This window comes from Leuciscus leuciscus (genome assembly GCF_965113295.1).
Source record: "Leuciscus leuciscus genome assembly, chromosome: 11".
In the NCBI taxonomy this organism is placed as follows: domain Eukaryota; kingdom Metazoa; phylum Chordata; class Actinopteri; order Cypriniformes; family Leuciscidae; genus Leuciscus; species Leuciscus leuciscus.
The window spans coordinates 3,694,217-3,719,229 of record NC_138735.1 but is presented as its reverse complement, the minus strand read 5'-3'; the positions used below and the strand labels follow the sequence as shown (position 1 = coordinate 3,719,229).

At 36.8% G+C, this 25,013-nt stretch overlaps 1 protein-coding gene and 1 long non-coding RNA gene across 2 annotated transcripts in view; one reads left to right on the top strand and one right to left on the bottom strand.

The window, feature by feature from the left end:
* Positions 1-25,013, bottom strand: part of cUnh18orf63 (chromosome Un C18orf63 homolog) — a 39,536-nt gene that overhangs the window by 13,016 nt on the left and 1,507 nt on the right. Inside the window, exons 3-11 of the mRNA XM_082184330.1 lie at positions 24,801-24,879; positions 22,458-22,514; positions 21,194-21,305; positions 14,467-14,508; positions 12,844-12,920; positions 10,390-10,496; positions 10,067-10,163; positions 8,817-8,902; positions 5,844-6,027 (exon numbers count right to left, since the gene is read on the bottom strand). Coding sequence (XP_082040456.1) covers positions 5,844-6,027; positions 8,817-8,902; positions 10,067-10,163; positions 10,390-10,496; positions 12,844-12,920; positions 14,467-14,508; positions 21,194-21,305; positions 22,458-22,514; positions 24,801-24,879 — 841 coding nt within the window. The remainder of the gene's footprint in view (positions 1-5,843; positions 6,028-8,816; positions 8,903-10,066; positions 10,164-10,389; positions 10,497-12,843; positions 12,921-14,466; positions 14,509-21,193; positions 21,306-22,457; positions 22,515-24,800; positions 24,880-25,013) is intronic.
* On the top strand, positions 7,900-8,572 carry LOC309509637. Its single transcript, XR_014209959.1, has 2 exons — positions 7,900-8,005; positions 8,077-8,572. It is a non-coding gene; the product is annotated as an uncharacterized lncRNA (long non-coding RNA).

Below are 25,013 nucleotides of genomic sequence, written 5' to 3'. Positions count from 1 at the left end.
CTTAAAGTCCGCCTTTAGTCAATAACTGTATCCCTTAAAACTCATCTTTGATCACCAAAATTACATATTTAAAAGTTTTTTTCCCGTGAATTTTTTTTTATTCATGCCTTAAAATAGCTTGAATGTAATTCTACCCCCTTGCTTCAATTAGTATACGCGGAATTATAAATATGCTAATTAGCCCCGCCTCCACTCACTCACACCAGCTCAGAGATTCACTCGGTGGACTTACTGAGGTAAACGCTGGACAATGGTGTTTTCTTTACAACGTCAGACACATAACGGTTCATAAGCTTCTTCTGGATTTAGTCTGTCTCAGTTTTTTCTGTTTCTTCATGTAATCACAGACGAACTTGATGATGGTGAGATCAGATCATACCGGTTGTTGTCAGACTCCTTGTGCATACACAAATCTCACTGGATTATTACAATTAATGGCAAAAACAATGTTTGGAAATGTAAACTGGTATTTCCTACTGACACACTACAGCAAAAGATATAAATAACTGACTTAAAACTGTAACTGATGAACTGTAGTTCATTATAACATCGTAATATACATCATACACCCACTATATTGCGAAATCTACCCGATTTTTCATATCAACAGAAAAATATAGCGGGATAACCTGACTTCTCTTGAGACTGCTTCAGCCAGAACTAAAGCCAGCCGGCATGAACGTGATTGGTTACAATATAGTTTGTGACGTCAGAAACACCAGCGATTTCAAACCGTGTTTTTTTCACTGCAGTTTTAAGGAGAAAATACTCAGCAATGCTGTCGACTTATGAATTTGCACATGGTTTGTCTTAAAGCACATTAAAAACACCACATATAAACAACATTAAAAGCTTGATTTTCACCACAGAGGGACTTTAAAACCTTTTCATGGAGTTTTTGTCGACTGAAAAACATTTCGTCAGCTGAACAATCTCTGTGTTGTTAAACAACAGTGCGATCTGTTGAACACACACTGTACTCTATTCCTCACAGCCTCGTTTTCATTCCTGTCAAAAATGATATACATGGCGCTCCACTGACTAAGGTTTATGGTTGATTCTATGCTGTTAGAAACCACAAATATCTAAAAAATAAACTTTTAAAGGATCATTTACCCTTAAAGTTAAATCTACTATTCTTTTATGAATTACGTTTTGCGAGTATGATCAGAATGATGATTTCTTCAAAAAGGCCAATATGTAAAACTTGAGTTCAAAAGCTCTTTTTGATTATCAAGAGACATTGGGTCTCATTCACTAACCAAGTGTACCATTTTTTTTTCATGAGAAGTTCCTCTGTGCATATAAATACGAATAATCCACGCAATTATTAGTGAATGAGACCCATTGTGTATTGGGGGACACTGCAGCCGTGGTATCTTAAGCCAAAACATTAACTTTATAATATCTATTATAACTTATAAATATAAATTTAAGGCGAGACACGGCAGACAAAAACATAGATTTTTCATGCAGTGCTCAGTTTTGAGATTTTGGGCTAGTTTACTCCTTCAATATGTGTTCTTTCAAGCTGCTATAAAGAAAACGGTGAAAATATACATTAAGATGTTTATTTTATTGCATTTTGTTTACTTGCGGCAGTAAGTTTCTCCCGAATTTACCAAGAAGTTATCATTCCAGCGCGACACGCCGAGATCCGTCTGTTCACTGAAGTCTGTCATGACCGGTATCGCTGTAAAGCTCTGAGTCTCCTGCTCTGTAACCCAAATATGGGCATTTCCTTTCTATCAGTAACCAATGGTGAATGTCCAAAGGGGGATTTAAAGCTAACGGCGAAATCTCATTTAGAGCTATTTAACTCTTTAACTGCCGTTTTCTCAAAATGAGTATTTTTGTCATTCTCCAGTAGAAACATCTCAGCCTGTGTAGCACCTGTGTACACCAAACTCTCCAGTTATACACTTAGCAGTATTCTGAAGATATTTTCAGAGCGATTTGTTAATAAATCATTCCTGGCCTGATTTATGTGACATTTTAATCAAAAAAAATGGCGAAAATCTATTTTTTAAGGGTATGGACAGTATATTTTAATTTCCTAGGTAATGAAAGCATATATCCTGAAATCCCTCTGATTTTGTTTTCATCTTGTGTGTAAAAAAAATGGAAAAAGAATTTTGCACCTGGCTTTATCATATGTTCAGATCTATCTACCGAAAATATATGCAAAATCGTGCATATTTAATGAGATAATTCCAAATTTGCATAATTAAACATACAAATTTCTAAAACTTGTAATACATTTTTTTTATATACTTGTGTAAGTAATCAACTGAGGAAGATTCATGGTGATATCTATTATTTATAAATTTTACCCTATTCACCTGTAGTGTCTCACCTTGACTATAAAATAATATATTTATTTTAACTGAAATAATCTCTATATCATCTCTAAACTCGATAAACTCTAAAAGTGTCTGTGTAAATGCAATTTTTAATGATCTGATGTCATTAAATGCTTTATCATATTATTTTTTTAATCATTTTTTTTTCTTTTGCCTAAAAGAAACATTCCAATACAACTATTCCATTAATGTTTAAATAATTTTCCATATTTCATTTCTGATCAAATATGGTATTGCTCCAACATGGATTGCAACACTTGAATGACGCATCATGGCAGACTCACTCTACCTCCAGATCTCTAAGACAAGGAAAAATACTTTCTCGATAACGAAATCTGTAAGGTTCCTCTTAGTCAAACGATTATTTGTGTTGAACAAGTATGTTGATAATGATCCTGGAGCTAGCATGCTTTTCTGCATCCAACGTGAATTAAACAGTCAGTTAATCATTACTGCCTAATGTTGCCATTATCAATCATTATAGTGGATGAGATTAATGAAAGCTTCCTCTGCGCCAGATTTCCATCTGTACCAACACAGGGAACGGCACACATAGCGCTTCAAATCACGTTTTACAGCATTTGTCAAAGTTTAATAACATCAGCCCTCAGCTCTGGCCAGTATAAATTAAACCTGAGCCCATCTGGCTAACTGTTAGACTCTCCTCCATGCGCCAACAACAGCTACATGGAAGAAATGATCTAATGTTAGTATCAGATATTGTTCTTACTGGAAACTCTTACTTGTATTCTTTGAATTAAATGACAAGCGTCAATTATCCTACAAACTGAGAGATTGTTTTAGTAGGCCGACCTCACCACAACCAATTTGTCCATATAAACACTTCTCATATGTGTGTGAGGTAATTCGCTCCACTTTCACTGTGAGTTTAGGCAAGCTATTATACTTTGAGAAAATGTAAGATTTCATAATTCATCCACTAAACAAGGGGTCTTTAATCTTGAGTGTTTACAGTGTTTATGAAATTAAATTCACAGAATATTTTTAATAAAACCTATGGAAGCTTGTTTCCGCCACAGAATAAAACATTTTAAAAGATAATTGCGACTTTTTATCTCACAATTGCGAGTTTACATCTCGCAATTCTGACTTTATTTCTCAGAATTGTGTGATATAAGTCAGAATTGCGTGAAATAAAGTCGCAATTGCATCTTATAAAGTCAGAATTCTGACTTTTTTTCTCGCAATTGCGACTTTATATCACGCAATTCTGACTTTATAACACATAACTGCGAGTTTATATCTCGCAATTCTGACATCTTTTCTCAGAATTGTGAGATATAAAGTCCAATTCTAAGGGAAAAAAAAGACAGACTTTTTTTTTTTACCTCAGAATAGTTTATATCTCACAATTCTGACTTTATAACACGCAATTGCGACTTTATATCATGCAATTCTGACTTTAGATCTCCCAATTGCGTATTATAAAGTCAGAATTGCGAGATATAAACATGCAATTCTGAGAAAAAAAGTCAGAATTTCAAGTATATTTCTTGCAATTGCGAGTTTATATCTCATAATTCTGACTTTATAACACACAATTGCGACTTTATATCACGCAGTTCTGACTTTATAACCTGCAATTGCGACTTTATATCACGCAGTTCTGACTTTATAACCTGCAATTGCGACTTTATATCACGTAATTCTGAGATAAAAAGTCAGAATTGTGAGATGTAAACTCGCAATTGTGAGAAAAAAAGTCAGAATTGTGAATTTAAAAAGTCGCAATTACCTTTTTTTATTTTTCACTCTGTGGCGGAAACAAGCTTCCATAAATACCTTAGGGAAACAGAAAAACAAAATAGAAAATGTTCCATACAATAATCTAAGCAATTACATTTTAGCAGCTGACATCCACAAAAAGTAAAAATCAATCAACTGGGGTGCCTAATGGCTTTTTGTTTTCATAGTTAATGAGACTAAAGCCCGGAAATTGTGAAGAATGTGATCAGGAAATGACACAAGCCAGACCCGAGTTACTGACACACATGTGCATCTCCCTCCAGGCCACGTCTTTGACAACATTTTTGTTGTTTGTAACTGGAGTGGATGATTCTGGTCTTGCTGAACGCTGTGATCATTTATAAGCATTGCATGTGCAGTGAAGTGTTTTGAGATGCTGTCTCATTTGATCTCTCATATTGGCGGTTGATGTCTAACGTGTTCAAGGGCTTCAGTCAACAACAACATTTCAGATTAAAATTGATATGCGTGTAAAAGGAAACATGCTTATCATCGGTCTGTAGCTGGCCAATATTTCTTTTAATTTATTCACCATATTTAATCAACTTTTTACTAGATTCTACTTGCTGCGTGACACATTAATTAAAATCAGACCATAAACGCTGCATGCATAAGAATTAGGAAAATGTGCAAAATCCTGTATAAAATAATTGTTAGCTTTAAATAAATTTTTTAATGAACTCCCAAAGTGGGGAAATGCAGGTTTTAATGATCTGATGACATTAAAGGGTTTATCATATTATAAAAAATAAAAAAAAAATAAAAAAAATTATGTTGCCTCGAAGTAATCTATTGAAGCTCCATTTATTTTTCAAACATTTTAAATATAAATGATTTTATTATTCACCATATTTCATCACTTTTTAACTGATTTTTACAATTAACATCAGGACATAAAAGCTGCATGCATATTAATTAAGATAATTTGCATATATCATATGTAAATTATCTTAATTAATATGCATGCAGCTTTTATGTCCTGATGTTAATTGTAAAAATGAATTGCATATAGACTGCTATATCATTTTTATTAATTTTTTTCGATGGAGAACGGCATTCCACACCACAAGACATGGCAGCTTCCTAAAAGTATTTAATGTCTACAAACCCTGTTTAAAATGGGATTTCTACTGTCTGCATAACACTGTGTCCTAACCAGACGCGATGCGATAAGATTCCAGGGACAAATAATGTCTCTGCCCACACTAGACGCGACTGCGAGATGCGTTGAAATCTATCAAAACCCACAGCCAATCAGAACAGCGTGTGGGCGGAGTCAGCCAACCAGAACACTGTGTGGGCGGAGTCAGCCAATCAGAATAGCGTGTGGGCTGAGTCAGCCAATCAGAACAGCGTGTGGGCGGATATTACACCATTTAAACATTATTAAAAATACATGGACTACTGAGTTATTAAAACAATCTTTGTCAAAGTATACACTTATATAAAGAATACACGAATATAAAATCTGGATAACACATGCATCTCAACGGCTCTGGAACATCCATAAAGGAACACGTCCAGTTGCATCTGTGTTACAGATGAGCATCGCCATAACAAATTAGACAATGTCAGATGTAATACTAAGCAGCAGAGTGCAGAACTTGATGTCAAATCCAATTGATTGTTACTTTATATTTCTCAGCAGGAGTAAGCAGAAGTCCCTGAGTAATGGCCTGTTTGTGTTTATGGACACGTGTGTGTATGTAATACCAGCGTGACTGGTCTCTTCAGTTCATTGCTGTAGTAGCAAGGCTTGCAGGTGATCCAAGCTGAGAAACCACACACACTCTCCAGTACAGCCTGCAGATCTGATGTGAAGCTTCCCAGCACCCCCTGCAGGTCCACTCTGGGAAAGCACTGTACTGGCTGAGTGCGGATACAGCACAGCGGATATCTGAGCAGGACGTCAAGGATACATATCGCTGACTGCCAAGATAGAGAGAAGAAAAATAAATAAATCACAGCTTTCCAAAAGAACAAAGCGGTTATATATTAGATTGTAAAGCTGCTATGCAAACGTGGTACTATAAAAAAATGCATGCGTGTTCCTAGTCTTTAATTTGTCCCTGCAATGTGTGACGTTATACAGACCTGATTCCATATGTGCACAGAACTAGCACAAGTGTGAAAATGAGGCTTATGTAATATTCATATTGAGATACGTGTTCAGGAATGAGAGAACTCGATGCAGATACTGGGATGAAACACAGATGAAGGCTGCTACTCTTACCATTTCTTCAGTTTAGAGTATGTGTACTGTGTACAGAATGCAGATTTTCTTTATGTACTCAACCGTTTAAAAGTTAGGGGTCATTAAGATTTTTTTTTTATGAAATAAATATTTTCATTCAGCAATAACGCATTAAATTAATGTAAAATGACAGTTAAGATATTTAAATTGTTACAAAAACATCTAATAAACGCGGTTGTTTTGTTCATTTCTTTTCAAGAATCCTGGAAAAAAGTATCACGATTTTCACAAAAATATGAAGCAGCAGCAAAACTGTTTTCAACATTGATAATAATGTTTCTTGAGCAGCAAATCAGCATATTAGAAGATTTCTGAAGGATCATGGAACAGAAAACTGTTATTTAAATTTCACAATATTACCGTTTTAATCGCCTGCATTTTTGTTTAAAGGAACCGTATGTAAGATTGTGGCCAAAACTGGTACTGCAATCACTTTCAAATTACTGTAAGTTTTTTTTCTGACTTTGTCACGACGTATTTCAGATTCATAACAAGGTCTTTTAAGTTTCGTAACGTTAGACATTTTTTATCCGACACGTTTGTAGCTGCAGCTGTGGTAACTAGAGCAGAGCTGGCAACCCGGATGCCGAAACACTACTGACTTCGTGATTGGTAGATAGGTGGAGCGTGAGGCATCAGGCCAAAACACAACATGACATCATCAACATCAGTTGAGGGCTGCAACTTCACTTTTAAATGACAATATCCTGGCCGGACCACTGTTGCAAGTGATATAAGTATTTGAAATGAACATGATTTCTTAATGTCTAGAGACATATCAGGGCCATTTTATGATTAATTGAAATACATTTCTTACATACGGTTCCTTTAAGTAAATGCAGCTTCGGTGAGGTATAAGAGATAAAACACTTGACTTTCCATTTATGAAGCAACCCGTTGGAATCATTTCTATTTTGATCATCCCTTTCTTGATTCATCATTTGATTTTGTCATCAGTTTTTACACAAAATAGGATTAAATATGCAAAATAACCATGCAACCATTAGATAACTGTACGTGTACGCCACTCACAAAATTAAACATGCAATGTAATGAGGTCACGTGACAACAATGTATCATACTAATGTTTGCAATGCTGCATGATGCAAACTGTTTCACATGTCGGCAGTGCTCAGTGTTCAGTGTGTGTGGTTAGCAGGTCCTGCAGTCTGAACAAATAAACAGTCTGAACAAATCTGCTAAATTCTCAAGAGTTCAACCCAATTCACCATGACTACCTGCCGTGCTCATGTCCACTAGGTGTCATTATCATGCTGCATGAATGTCAGTCTAAGCCAGACCTCTGCACTACTTTTCACATTCAATTTGTAATCCAGCAGTACAATTTACACTGGCGCTCAAAAGTTAGAATGATTTCTGAGGGATCATGTGACACTGAAGACTGGAGTAATGATGCTGAAAATTCAGCTTTGATCACAGGAATAAATTACATTTTACAATATATTCAAATAGAAAACAGTTATTATAAATGTAATAATATTCCACAATATTACTGTTTTTACTGTATCAAATGCACTTGGTGAGCAGAAGAGACTTCTTTCAAAAACATTAAATGACTTAATGGACTCCTCACTGGCCTTCCCAAAAAGACCATAAGACAGTTGCAGCTCATACAGAACGCTGCCGCTAGGATTCTGAGCAGAACCAGAAAATATGAACATATCACACCAGTCCTCAGGTCTTTACACTGGCTCCCAGTTAGATTTAGGATTGATTTTAAAGTATTATTACTGGTATATAAATCATTCAATGGCCTAGGACCTCAATATATTGCAGATATGCTCACTGAATATAAACCCAACAGATCACTCAGATCATTAGGATCATATCAGCTAGAAATACCAAGGGTTCACTCTAAGCATGGTGAGTCCGCATTTAGCTATTATGCTGGAACCAGCTTCCAGAAGAGATCAGATGTGCTCCTACAGTGGTCACATTCAAATCCAGACTCAAAACACTTGTTTAGCTGTGCATTTACTGAATGAGCACTGTGCCGCTGTTCGTCCGACTGTTTGTACTGTACTGTATTTTATTTTATTTTATTGTATTTTTCTAAACTGTTTTAATTATTCTTATTTCTTTTAATTATTTTAATTTCTCCTATGTAAAGCACTTTGAATTGCCATTGTGTATGAAATGTGCTATATAAATAAACTTGCCTTGCCTTGCCTTGTCTACTTTTGACCACCAGTGTGTCTGAAAAACAATTTCTGTTTCTAGAAACAATGGCTTTAATTAATTTGTGATGCTGTAAACAGAGCACAAGCATAAAATGACTATAAATTGGTGTTTTTGGCCAAGTTTATGCCATTTTACTGTGAGTAAATTTTACACTAAACATGGATGAAATCAATACCTTATTAGCAGGAAACGGACAATAAACTAGAGCACCTGCCTTTACTAAAGGATACGTGAACGGCTTGTCACCGATTAGTTTAAAGTACACACTGCAGTAGATGAGCTCCTCTTCACTCACTGAGGGCAGCTGATATCCATACTGAACCAGGAGAGACACAGTTAAAGAGAAATAGAAAAATAAGTGAATAGCAACGTCGGAGAACAGTTTCCCAAAGACAGGAACATTAATACAGTTTAGTGACATTAAGTAATAGACAAACAATAAAATCTGCACTTAAAACTCTGTGTTAGAGTATATTTGTAAGCAAGCGAGCGCTTCAAGCTAAATATTTGGATGTGATTTGGTTTTGAACAGATGGTGTGTATACACGATATAAATGAGTAATCGTGCACGTCTGCACATACATACAGTACAAATGCTGTTTGATAAAGCCAAGCCTTACGAGTCTGTTTGTGATCAAAGGTTACATTTTGACCTCTAATCCAAACAGAAGTGGATCAGAGTGCTCAACACACACACACACACACACACACACACACACACACACACACACACACACACACACACACACACACACACACACACACACACACACACACACACACACACATTGTGTTTTATGGGAAATTTCCATATATGTAATGGTTTTTATACTGTACAAACTGTATATTCTCTCCCCTTACACTAAACCTACCCATCACATAAAATTTTCCACATTTTTATATTTTCAAAAAACATCACTTAGTATGATTTAGATGCGGTTTTCCTCATGGGGACCAAATAATGTCCCCACAACGACAAGGATTTTAGATTTTGCCATCTTTGTGGGGACATTTTGTAGGGTTTTGTAGACCCCATAATGAAGGCTTTACCAGGCCACACACACAGTACTATATGTGCTCTCTCACTCACTCACTCACACACACACACACACACACACACACACACACACACACACACACACACACACACACACACACACACACACACACACACACACACACACACACACACACACACACACACACACACACACACACACACACACACACACACACACCACAGTGGCATGACAATGCAACACTTCCACAGTCTTGGCAGTCTAGCAACAGGATGACAGTTCATTTACAAACTGTGTCAGACACTGAGACACCAATGATCTGTAAATCGTTTGCTCTAATTTAATAACTATTTTGAATTTATTATTGCATTATGATGCATTTGGTGGTTAACCAGAGCAATTACAATTACTACTGCTCATAAATATTAAACTTTGGAACAAAGTCTCAACACCATGTTTACCATGTTGTTCCAGTGCTTTTGAAGCTCCGTGTAAGATTGAAATGGGCTTTCCTGGGGAATCCTGCGACTGATGCTAATGATCTGGCCTTTCTTCAGACTGCTCTCACACACACACACACACAAAGACAGAGAGAGAGAGAGACAGAGAGAGAACAATGCAGGAGAAGCATTGATTCATTGATTCATAAATCAAACACTGCCAACAAAAGAGATTATGATTATGATTTGGCCCGTGGAGCAACAGTACAGCTCTAGAGAGTAACTATTGTAAAAGTATAACGCGTTATAAAGCAGTCTAACAGAACATGCACACGAACACACACCTCGGCAGAACGTGGCACCAGTTGTTTGGCATGACCGTACGCAGCACAGCATTATCAGTATGGAGGAAGCTTTTCACCACAGGAGCAGGAATGTCAAAATCATTTATCTGGCAGAAGACAGAAAAAAATGAATTAATAGGCTTACCTCTCACTCACACAAAAACAATATTGCAATCCAATAAAAGCTTTGGCTAGTCTATGTCTTGCTATGAATAACCGGTCCCATGTTTGTCATTTTTTTTCTCTCCATCCTGTCAACTGATGGTTCCTTGCCACTGTCGCTTTTGGTTTGCTTAGTTGGGGACACTTAATATATTCAACAATATTATTAATCTGCCTGTATTGACACCATTATATGAGAAATGAACTGAGCTGGATGATGACATTCTCCAGAGCGGCTGTATAGACAAATTAACAAAATTAATAACTTTTTTACAACAAAAATGAACCATCAGTGGATTTTGACACTATTTTCTTCTAGATCTGCTATACAGCCGAAACAAACTTTGTTGTATTATTATTTTCCTGTTATCACTGTAAAGCTGCTTTGAAACAATCTCTATTGCAAAAAAGCGCTATATAAATAAAGGTGACTTGACTTGAATTATTACTTCAAGAATATGTTATTAAAATTGCTATTTCTTAATAACTGATTTCGTAATCATTGATTGTATGCAAATATATGTTCTGTGTATCATAGTTGTCCATGCAGATATGTATTATCATATATTTAAAAATCAATTTATTTGTTATGAATATACTTGTTACATGTATAGTGCATTATTGAAGTTATTATCCGTTTGAATAAAACATCTTCATAAAAGCTTTACATATATGAATTATACTAAGGCCTGGTTTCACAGACAGGGTTTAGATTAAGCCAGGATTAGGCCGTAGTTCATTTAGGACATTGAAGTATCTTTATAAGCGTGCCTTAGACAAACACATCACTGATGTGCATCTTGAGACAAAACAATGGCGGTGAGATATTTGCAGATATATCAGAGCACGTTGCTTTCAGTTAAAACAGCTCAAACATGCATTTTAGTCCAAGACTAGCTTAAGCCTTATCTGTGAAACCAGTGGGTAGATGTTTTATTTATATTTTATTTACTGTGCAAATGATCTTAACTAATTTAAATTATATTTTGAACTAACTTTAGTGTTTTGTATAAATCTTACATTATAAAAAAAGAATCCTTAAAATAAATGTTATGCCTATGTGTGTGTGTGCGTGTGTGCGTGCTCATTTATATGCAAATGTATGAAATAATATTACATTTAAATTAATACTTATATAATATTATATATACATATTAAATATAATATATATGTATATATATATATACACTACAGGTCAAAAGTTTTAGATCGGTAAGATTTTTAATGTTTTTAAAATAAGTATCTTCTGCTCACCAAAGCTGCATTTATTTGATTAAAAATACAAACAAAAACAGTAATATTGTGAAATATTATTACAATTTAAAACAGCTGTTTTCTATGTGAATATATAGTGAAGTGTAATTTATTCCTGTGATCAAAGCTGAATTTTTAGCATCATTACTCCAGTCTTCAGTGTCACATGATCCTTTAGAAATCATTCTAATATGATGATTCGATGCTCAAGAAACATTTATGATTATAAATTATAAATATTTGTTTTTATTTCATGATGCTATGATGAATAGAAAGTTCAAAAGAACAGCATTTATCTGAAATCTAAAGCTTTTGTAACATTAAACACTACCGTTCAAAAGATTGGGGTCAGTAAGAATTTTTATTTTATTTTTGGGGGAAAGAAATAAAATAAATCAATACTTTTATTCATCAAGGATGAGTTAAACTGATCAAAAGTTACAGTAAAGACATTTATAATGTTAGAAAATATTCTACTTTAAATAAAAGCTGTTCTTTTGAACTTTCTATGCATCAAAGAATTCTGAAAAAAAAATTACACAACTGTTTTCAACATTGAAAATAATAATTCATGTTTTTTGAGCATAAAATCATCATATTAGAATGATTTCTGAAGGATCATGTGATACTGAAGACTGTAGTAATGATGTTGAAAATTCAGCTTTCATCTGAGGAATAAATTACATTTTAAAATATATTAAAATAGAAAAAAATTAATTATTGTTTTTTTTATCAAATAAATGCAGCCTTGGATAGCAGAAGAGACTTCTTTTAAACATAAAAAATCTTACCGATCTAAAACTTTTGACCATTAGTGTATAATAATCCAAATCAACAGTAACAAACAATGAAGAGAAAAGCTTTTCCTTCTCCTGTCTACTCAGCACTATCAGGATGACGAAAGGTAGATCAGTGACTAAGGCATAGACATGAACTGAGGCAAAGGTATAGCGCTTGACAATGGCAGTAACTCGGTTCATAGGTTATACGAGGCCAGACTGGGGATTGTGAACGCAGGCTGGAGGTTTGACTTCTCACCACAGCTGGGGCCAGTCTGACCGTGTTGGCTTCCACACTGACACACAGCTGGGTCTCGGTGATACTCAGCTCAAGCACTGTGAATGAATATAAAAGAGTGCAGACATGAGCATGAGTCAGCGAGAGTGGGAAAACACGTGTCTGTGTCATCATCAGATAGTGAATTGTAAAAGGCATCTAGGATTTAGGTTAGGGTTTAACAGGATAAAAGCTAGCTTAAAACATGACTCAGACAGTGCTAATGATTCTGGGAAAAAGTGAAAGGAGTATCCTACATTATTCAGAAGTAGGCCAACAGTTGGCGCGTTTCCATTACAGATTTGCACAAAACTTTTGCGATTTTTTTGTAAATGTCGCCAAAAAACTATTGCGAAATGACGGCGTTATTAACCGATGTTATGTGACTAAAACGTAATTTTTTCCTCTTGAGATAATCATTCCAGAAATCATGGCAACGGATGTTGGTAGGTTTACATATATCCCAGCCACTGCACTGGCCATTATTATTAATTGAGGGAGACGTACTGTATGTGTGTTATCCAAGCATTAATGGTAAGGAAAGACCCTTATACTTGGAGCGACTGGTGTTTCTGGGTGTTTCTCACTCATATCTGCTTCGAGGTCTTGATTGTGGCATTTCTTTGAGGTTTAGAATCCAGTATTCCTGTAATTCTTTTGTCTTTTATGAATTTAATAAAGAACTCTGTCTCGTATTCTGTCCAAACACACCGCGTCATCTACGTCATGTGACCTGGAAATGCGTTTCCATTGCAGTTTTGCGAAATATTTATTTTACGAATTGCCTGAAAAACCACCTCATACGAGCGTACAAACTTTTTTGCGATAAATGAGAGCTTTTGCGAAATTGACGTGTTTCCATCGGGCGTATTTTCAATTTGCGCAATTTGGAGGGTAATGGAAACGCGGCTTCTGACTACGTTTACATACACCCACAAAATGTGATTCTGAGATGTAGGCAATATTGCGATTAAACTTTACCCTCAACACAATACTTCGATCAAATTAATGCAATTAAGCTCATAATCATAGTAACCATAATCAGAGTGATAATTATCAGTTATGTAAACACTCATGTACTGTACGCACTAAAGTGTGCATGTGCTTGTAACGTTCACGTATGGTTGTCATGCACAGATTCGTGAACATACAGCAGAAAAGATCACATTTTTGGGGTGTTCATGTTGACATCGATGCACGACATGAATATAATGCAGTATTGATGGTCGAAAACATCGTAATGAAGACATTTAAGCGAGGTGAAAACATCCTATATGTCCATATTAATGTGTTTTGCATTTGAGTAATTCGATTAAAACAGTGGCCAGTAACACGCCTACAGTGTGTGAGGTCATCATGTATGCTGTGCATTGGGGTATGTGAATAATGGCGGTAAAAATAACCACAATTCTTAGTCAGTGAGACTCTGGGTCAACAAAACAACACAAAAAGTTGTTTTCACGAACAGGAATACATGTATGTGTTGTTCTAAGTACTCCATCATCTTAGTCACTCCCTGCCAGCAATCAAGAGAAATCACAGTCTAACAATGTGAACACAAATGGCAGTGTCTCGTGCCAAAGTATACAGACGCCTCCCACCTACCAACTGCATTCAGTTTTCCAGAGTCACTGAGGAAATCCTTTCCTGGAAAAGAAGGAAAAAGTCAGTAATACTCTTAGATCGGTGTTACTCGGAAAGCTTTAATTTATGGCTCGCATGGCGGTAAATAATACGGTGATATGATTATGCAGTCAATACAGATATTTCTTAAAAACAAGTAGGGCTATAACATAACCCATTAAAAAACTCAAAGTGTCAGCTCTATTACAAATAATTTCGATCGGATTGAAAGGGGTGGTTTATTCCTTTTTTAATCCGATCGGGAGAACATGTAAACTCTTGACGCACTGAACGAGCTTTTCTTCCTGTTGAATAAAGTGTCATATAAATGAGTGTCCCATCATTCTGAAATTCTCCTTTCACTGCGTCTGTGAAGTGAATCAGGACAACGTCCCACCAGTCTTTGTTTCGGATTCTCATCCACAGATGATTGCCATTTTTACTGCGTGATAAATATAAGCGGCACGACAGGTTCATATGCTCATTCATTGTGTCCAAATTATTATGTTTACTGTTTAAAGGTAGGGTAGGTAATCATTTTTCTAAAAAAAAAACATTCCAAATTTGTTTAAACTGTCTTTATATACCAATACATAATTAAAATGTAAGTACTCTGAAAAAGAAAATATAAAAATCGAGTGACTGTAGACCTTTTAATCTGCAATAAACACAGCTCATTATTTCCATTCACTCCACCCCCTCCCTTCTGAGCTCCTTCCAAAGCCACGCCCCCAAAACACATGAACGCGCGACGCCAAACGCTCAGGCTGGAACAAGACGCATTTATTACCTGAGACGAGTGGAGAGGAAGGAGCGCAGTACATACAGTGACATCATGTCAGAATCACATGTAATAAAATACCTAACTTTAGCACTATGAATATAAACAAATAAGATTTCTTTTAGTACTCACTATCAAGCTAGCATATCGATAATGGTAAAGTTTCATTCGGTAACGAGCTATATTTATAAGGCAAAACTAAAAACAGGTTGCATTGATACACGTTTTTCCATTACCATCAGTTACACTGTGATGAAGATGAATTTCGTGTAAGATTCATAACATATACGGTGTTTTGCATGTAAGAGTTTCCATGATGAAAACATTGTTGACTCTAATGAAGACTAACGTACACTCCGAGTCCGGAGACAAGTACCGCATCGTCGGTTCGAGGACAGGTCCGGGGTTGAGGGCGAAGCAGAGGAGGTCGTTCAAGAGTGCGGGCAGGGTCCGAGGAAGTGGTTTTTGCCTTGTTTGCCTTCGCTGACTGCATATGCAGGTGCTTTGAGCTGAATATTTCCGGGAACGGTGACATGTGATGAGTGCACGCCGGGCAGCGTGCGCAGTGGGGCTCGGGGCGGGCACGAGACATGAAGGCATTTGATTGGTTCTTTACATTCGCACCGAATGGCAGTGATTGGTCAGAGTTTTTACTGTCCTGCAGCTGCTACAGAGGTCTGATTTTTTTCATTCCTTTTTCTAAACACATAATGTATTGACTACTATCAGGATGGAAGGACCATTTCACCCAGTATAAAAAAAAGTGTTTCTGAACAGGATTACCTACCCTACCTTTAAAACAAATAACGAACCTATGTAGGATAATGGTTATAAGCGCAAACAACGGGAAACTTCGTATATTTGTGCAGTGTGTGCATGTGACACATAGGGCCCTATCTTACACCCGGCGCAATGCAGCGCCAAGCGCGATGCAAGTGTTTTTTGCTAGTTTCAGTCCGACGCAGTTATCATTTTCACGTCCTGCGCTACGTTGTTTAAAAAGCAAATGCATTTGCGCCCATTTGTGCGCCCATGGGCTGCTGGTCTGAAAACGAGGTGTGTTCTGGCGCATTGTTGGCGCGTTGCTATATTGAGGCAACAGAAATAGACTGAGCCATTGACCGACTGAAACCTGGTCTAAAGTCAATGGCGTAATATTTCTTGTTTTTTAACGAGCGTGTTAGTAATGTGCGCCTATAGACGGGTCCACAACGCGCATACACTCTGCTTATTAAACACACAGGGACGCACAGCAACACACAAACATGCCAAATATTTAAAATAAAAGAATTACAATGTAAAAGATTATTATTGTGTACATAAAGATATGGTGAATCCGGCTTGTCCCGTAGATGTTCTGCTTGCGCACTTTTACCTCGCGCACGAGCAGATCCGTTTGCGCTCTGGAGACGCGTTCGGTCTTTCCACTATCAAATTCCGTCATGTAAATAGCGAGTCTGCCATGGCGTGGCGCAACTGGCATTTATAGGGAATGGGAGATGAGACTCTGATTGGTTTAACGCACATAAATCCCAATACACACCCATTACAATAGGGACAACGCTTTTAGACCATGCGCCTGGCGCGCCGACCATTTTTCCCATCGTTAAACTAGCAAAAGTGGATTCGGACACGCCCTAAGTGAACTTGCGCCGTGCGCTTTAGAACATGCGCTTAGATCGTTAAAATAGGGCCCATAAACACGCACATTAACCCGATCATGTTGAGCATTCATGTGTAAACTACATTCAGATTCATCAATCGGAATGAATTCAGTCCGATTGAAACAAAAGTTGTGCATGCCACTGCCAGCGACTCACTGCGGAGTTGCCAGTTTTGGTGGTCTTTCCAGCTCTTAATGCCGAATGTGCTCTTGGATGGTTAGATACCAACACGATCTCATGAATGTGCGTATCTATAGCATGAATCTTATTTATCGTGCCATTTATACGCCAAAAATAGTTTTTGAGTGCGTGTGACAGGCACTATGACCTAGTGTTGTCAAAAATATCGATATTTCGATAAATATCGATACTGAAATATCTGAACGATACCAATACTAATTTCCCGTAGTATCGATACTAGCCGAGCTGTCGCTTTCACTTCTCTCCAAAGGCGCGTTGACAAACACCACACACGCACTCGTCTCATTCGCTCTGATTAAATAGCAAAAGTGAAGTAAATGGGGTCGATCACACCTGACGCGTTTTTTTGCAGTGAGAGGCGCCTGGTTTCAATTGGTTTCGAGCGAGTGTTCTGCGTGCTGGTTATGCACTGCTGCGCCTCGCAGGCCTTCCGTTTTAGTGCTGAAAGCTAGTTGCTTGAACGCCTGGAGAGTGCGATGATGGAGGATAAACTTGTGGTGCTCTCGCGGGTTATCAGGAGCTTAACGACTTCACGAACCGTAACTACCACAATGTTAACAGAAAGTAAATAAAGTTAATAAAAGGCTGATTTGACGTTTACTTGACTGACAGGACAGCTGTTTCAGTGGTTGCCTAGCAACATAACAAACACAGCGCACTGCTCGTTCTGTGTGATGAGTTCGTGTTCGAACCTGAAAAAATGCGTTAGGTGTGATCGGGGCCTAATACAGCAAAGCACCTGAAAGACCGACACCCGGATCTATATAAATAATTTCGAGAGGTTGGTAACTCTTCTCATTTTAACATTTCTGAAACATTAACCAAAATGGCCTTTGTTGTTATGTGTGTGTGTTTTTTCACCGTAATTCTTAAATTTAATATAATCTGACTGAGGAATCTTAGACAAGTAAATATTTTAACTGTGGTCAAATGTAAATTAACTTGTGCTTATTTAACTTTATTCAAAAAATTATTATTTAATTCTGCAATTTGCCTTCATTAGCGATTATCATCAATTTGATTACACAGATACTAATTAAACTAAACTGAGCTAGACAATGACATCTCTGAATTCAATAATGAAATGCCTTTAACTGAAAATTGAATGTTTAATATTATTATTATGCATTACTGACACTCTATCCTCCAATTTGATACTGTTAAGTGCTTTGACACAATCTGTATTGTTAAAAGCACTATATAAATAAAGGTGACTTGACTTCATGTCGATCCAGTGAGCATTGTTTTCGTGTGTGATGCACGTTTGCGTTTAAATCTGTTCATCAAATAACGTTAATGTATTAACCAGCATTTATGCTTTTGAACCTCAGGACATTTTTGTTCATGTAAAATATCCCTCATTGTCATGTTCTAGACTTGTTATATTTAGCTTTAAATAAATAAAAAATACCCCTTAATATTATGGCAGTTTTTTTCTCTGTGGTATCGAAAATCGATATTTTTCAAGGTATCGTATCGAAGTTAGAAATTCTAGTATCGTGACAACACTACTATGACCCCTTATATACACTGCACACGTCTGCGGCGCGTTACGGCTAACTGACACCAGGAGCATTTCAGAAGTGAAAGCGACTGGAAGCACGAGACCACGTAATTTGCCTGTCCGACGTGGTTTTTCTTGATTTTTGGGTTTCTACCTTACAGTCTATGGTTTCTACCAAGGATATTGGTGTGCAATACAATTGGGAGTCTACACAGTGTGCGGCGTCTGTCGAAAATAGACTCTTCTGCTTCTGAAACGCTCCGAGTCGCGGTTGGTGTAAACACAAGCATTGACTAGGGTGGGCGCGATCAACTCCGGTAGCCGTGTCGCAGCCGTAACGCCACAGACGTGTGCAGGGTAAACCCCTTGGGTAGGAATAAGGGTGTGGAGTGAGTGCATGCGTATTACACGCCATAAAGTGCGTATCATACGCACGCAAAAACTATTTTTGGTGTATAAATGGAACGAGAAATTAAATTAATGCTATAGATACGCACTTTCATGAGATCGGGCTGTTAGATACACTATGGGCTAATATAGGAAAAATAGATAACTTACGGTCATTAAATATATTCTGGGATGAAAATATTCTGGAAATCCTGTTTTTTTTTAAGGGAAATCATCTTGACTTAGTTACAAATTTGACTGGTAAATCATAAAGAATAATTTTTTCCCCACTTTTGTATTTATTGCATTGCATATTGTTTGTTCAGGGATGACAGATTGATAAGCACACATGGTAATTATGACTGGATATAACTTTTGACACTTTGCGGTAAAAGTGGCTCTCCTATTGAGATTTCTGTGTAATTCATTAAACGCCTTGTGATGGGGGAGTGTTGCAATCTATTAACATCATTAAGAAGAATTTTTGAAACCAGCTTTTTAAAACCCTCACATTTTCATAAAAGGAGATTAAATTATATAAAATTCTCTCTGCTCAGCTTTAATAGAGAATGACAAAGACTTCTGAGAGCCATGAATACAGCTTTAACTGTGCTCAAGGACAGTGCCACACACATTTTCAAGGCACGGCCTCCAACACAAGGCCATCAAACGGTCTGGTTATCTTATCATGTGCTGATTTTTAACTCATACATCAAATATTTAATACCAACTAATTCTTGGCTGAGAAACGAACATGGTAACTGACTTAAGTCTGAACACAGCAGACGACAGGAGCATTGAGAACTAATAAACACTAGTAAATACTAAAAACGCATGAAACTGTCAAGTAGTGTACTTAAAAATACCTTATATACCTTTAATTAGTAACTTTAATTATGCCGGCACAGTGATAATTCATGACAGCACTGCTGAACTCCAATGATCTTAGCTCCTTTCTATTAGTTAAACTGCTCTGAACTGACTATTGCTGACCTTGAGCCAAGGCAATAAAAATATTAGCTCAGTAAAGGAAACGAAGGGATCGGACTACATGAATTGCTTGTCCCTACACTAGAAAGAGGACTCAGTTACACAGCAGCTAAATCAGCCACAAAGTGAACCCTGTACTAGAGAAAGACTGTCTTCACAATAGTCATTTTCTATTGCCTGTATCATATGAATCCAGACTGGCAAAATTCAGCTTGTAATTGTGTGAACTACAGACATTTAAATATACTGTCCATGGGATATTAAAGTCCCCCTATGGTCAAAATCAGGCTTTTAATGTTGTTTATATCTCTGTGGTGTTTTTAATGTGCTTTAAGACAAACCATGTGCAAATTCATAAGTCAACACCATTGCTGAGTCATTTCTGACGTCACAAACTACCTTGTAACCAATCAGATCAATGAGTGGATCTCTGAGCTGCTGTGAGTGAGTGGAGGCGGGGCTCATTTGCATATCCATAGAACCGCGTATACTAAATGAGGCAAGGGTGTAGAGTTACATTCAAGCTATTTTAAGGCATGAAGAAAAAAAAAATGTCATTGAAAGAACTTTTAAATATGTAATTTTGGCAATCAAAGATGCGTTTTAAGGGATACAATTATTGACTACACAGGGACTTTAAAGGGCTATTTCACTGCTGGAAAGATGAATGTGTATTTAAATTGGGTCATTTATGTAGTAGAAATGTGAAATTATTTTAGAAGTTGGTGCCTTCTAGACTGAGAAAAGCCAGAAAATGTATTTTTGGCTCATGTGGATGAAAGACAACAACTCCCAGAATGCACTTGCTTCGCAGCCCTACGAGGACACTCCCAAGCCACGCCTACCGGTTACAGAGGGCAGTATCGGGAGAAATGATACGACTAGGCTACTAGTTGACTCGAAACTGAAAAGACTAAGTTTTATCGTGAGATCCCCCTATGGGCGGGTTGAAGACATGCATAACGAGCTCCTCCTCCTACTGTAGTCTCTCGCCTCTGGACAAAAAAGCCTCTGATGAGCTAAATAATGATTTTTGCGTCATCTGAGGTTTTTTTCCAGACACACAATACAGAAATCTCTGGTCTCAGGGGGACATGAGGGAGGGAAGATTCAAACATACTACCGGGTTTCTACTGATACAAAGCTTAATGCTAATCGGTGAAGTATCTCTTTAATGCTCACCTGCTATTAGGTATTGACCAGCTTTGTTCCATTTAGGGGCCAGTTTAGCAGTCACTGAATAAGACAAACAGGTCTGCAGAATGGCAGGCAATACTCTTTGAGGAAGGTTGAGCTACAGGATGAAAAAAGAGAGACAATTAGTAACACAAAGGCTCACACTGCAACAAAAAATGTTTTTTTGTTCATGTCACTCAGACCAGTACTGTTACATATCGTCACCTTCCTAAAATAATTGGCTAAGTCATTTTTTGACAAAAAAATTTTCTTTGCATAACTAAATCATCTCCTCATGATGCTGGCCACCTCTGGTAAAATCCCCACATCCTCAGTTGAACAGATAATGCAGTTCTACCCCTGTAGTGTAATGGCCTATGTCAAGAGTGTGACTTAGGCCGTTTTATTTTGCCTATAGTCAAAAGATTTTACAAGCAATTTAAAAATTTTAAAAGGCGAATTTACATGCTTTTCAAGATGGGAGCTGCATCAAGAAGAACGAACCTCTGAAGTTATGTTTTATTTTTTTGTGTGTTTTCTGAGAAACCTGAAAAATGACTTAGGCAATTATTTTAGGAAGGTGACTATATGCAATTGTTATACTGTAACCACATGAAATCTAGTCTTTTTCATTCTTGGATATGTGGTCCAAAAATTAAGATACATGTCTGATGTTTTGCAAATGCAACCTCAGTCTGAAGAGTCAAATCAGAATTTACATCAGACTAGATCGTCATTTTTCACAATTCAGTTTTTTCTTTAAAGAAGTTAATAATTCTATTCAGCAAAGACACAACGAAATTGATCAAACGTGACAATAAAGGCACTGATATGTTTATATTCCAAATTAATGTTGTTCTTTTGAACTTTGAAATTATTCTTGAGCATCAAATCATATTAGAATGATTTCTAAAGGATCATGTGACACTGAAGACTGGAGTAATGATGCTGAACATTCAGCTTTGATCACAGGAATAAATTACACTTTATCATATATTCACATGGAAAACAGTATTTTAAATTGTAATATTTCACATTATTACCGTTGCACATTTTATATAAAATAAAAGCAGCCTTGGTGAGCAGAAGAGACTTCTCTGAAAAACATTTAAAATATAAATGGTAGTAGTATATTCTGATGCAGTGGAGACACTGTTCGGGACGGACAAATAGTGTCAGTCTGGGATAAAGGTCAGACTGAACACATGAAACATGAACATTCGAGATTTGTCTGAACAAACAAGACACAGACAAATCTCTTTAAACTAACCTGTAGACCATGCTTCTGTGCAAAGGCCTGGATGATGCCTCTCTTGTGAAATGTAATCTAAGACAAAGTGCAGGGGACAATCAGAATGGACAGTTAAACACCACGTTCATATACATCAGGACCAAAGCTAGAGATCAAGGACTTAAAAGAAGCACACAAACTTCATTCAGACCTTCATTCAATGGAGTTCAATTGCTACAAAGCATGTCATCTTTACCCTTTTGGCAACACAAGCACAAATGCCATGGAAGTTATATAAGCACAACACAGTCAATTATTCACCAGTGTACCCATTGAAGTCTGACAACACATTCACAACTTTTGTAAAAATGTGCATCAGATTCAAATCAAAGCACTACTGAAGGGGAACCACGGCATCTCGATGGCTGCTTTTAACAGTGTGAAGTGCTGATTTAATTGGCCTTAGTTCAGGACAGGAAAGAAGATGACAGAGTGTGTGGAATGTGCCTCAAATATTTGGCTTCGCACGGGACATGCCTTAGCACGAGCTGTGCTGACACGCACACACACACACACACACACACACACACACACACACACACACACACACACACACACACACACAGACAGATGAGAAGTCACGCACATGCAACACCACAAACTTCACTGACAGGTGCAAATGCACGCAAGGTGATGCACGTATCACGAACACTGAGGAAAAAAGAAGAGCAATAACACGTACTGACAGGAAAAGCAATATAAATCATAAATGTTTTGCCTGACATGGAATTATTCATACAGTATGTTATTAATTCAAATCATCATTAAATATAATTACGTTACATTTTATTGAAAAAAAAAGTTGCATTTTGTGAGCATGAGCATTAGTTAATTCATCTATGCAAGTAGGAATACAATTGAGAGACACGTCGAATGCTAAGTGTACTAAACATTAAATATGTCTTCAGCCTTATTTCTGCATGCACACATCACGTGGAATGTCTGCTATAGATTCAATTATGTCAAAAAATTATGCATACAGCAACTCAAATACACTAATCAGACTTTATTAGGGCAATTCTACTTTCCTTTTGATCCTAAAAGGCCTAACACTGCAAATGATCAGATTTCTGTTTTTGTTCATAATTTATCATCAGCAATTACAGAATATGTAATTTGTAAAAACTTTTAATTTAAAAACATTTGTAACAAATGTCACATAAACCCACTATAATAAATATCACGTCACTTTGAAAAACTCCAGATGGTTCTGTGATTGCTTGTATCTTTTCTTTGCATAAAAATGAGGAATGCATTGTTTTCACGCACACCAGGAGGGCAAAACCAGACTTTTCTCCATTACCCGCCTGTCATTCTTACTAGGTTTGTGCTAATGTTGTAAGACTGTGATATAAAAAAAACAAAAAACAAATGTAATATACCGGTACACCTTTAATGATTAATGATGTGTATACAGGCGAGCTGGTGAACCTGGAGTATAAATACAATGCAGTTTCCACTGTTGCAATCATATTCTGGGCTCACCTGCTCGCCTGTATATAGTGTGCATCATTAATAAAGTTGAATTTGGTCTTTTAACACCACTGTTTTAGTACATTAAGGCACTTTCAGAAGTTTTTCAGTGTTTTGACTGTTTTAAATGCCGCAACAGGTGCTGCATATGGATCACAAGTGCCCAAAACTTGCACTTTGTTTACATATTTTAGTTTTTTCTTCTTTAGAGAGGTGATCTAAATATGTGTGGCTTGAAACAGATGTAGAATTAACAGGCTTATGTTGCAGTTGTATGGATGTTTTGCCCTCCAGGTCTCTGTGCCAGTCACGTGACTGAAAAGGAAAAATAGTTATTATCCTACACAATTATTTGCTATAGTTTTTTTTTACGCTAATACATTCGATAAAGTTAGATCAAACTAAATGGATAGTAAAATCACTGCTTAAAAGTAAACGGTTTGGATCAATACTCTCACAAATAAATGCTTAGAATCGAAGTTCTAATCTATTGGCAAAATGATCAAGAATTAGGATACTAGAACAATATGCATGTATATGTTCTCTTGCTCTCCTGTATGATGTACTCTATTTCCTCAACTACAAAATGCAATTGAATCATACATTTAATTTTAAAAATGAATAGTTATATCCATCCACTGTTTATAGCGGCTGCTTATCCTCTCTAAGGTCACAGGACACCGGAGTTTATTCAGCATTTCGGTTATTTTGTAATTTTTGTTTAAAGCTGATTGTAAATTATAATTGATATCACACACACACACACACACACACACACACACACACACACACACACACACACACACACACACACACACACACACACACACACACACATATCATACTTACAGTCATTATAACAGTGATGCCCCCACAATGGCCTAACACAGGTGAGGCAACAACATCTGAATGCAAGAGAACAAGCTCCCTGAAAGAGAAGGAAAAAAATAAGACTTTTTTTCAGTTTAGTAGAAGCATGTAATATCTGTGATTGATGCAGTTCTGGTGATTTTGACACTTCCAAGGTCAAAATAGTGAAATATAAAGCACTACCATCATCCT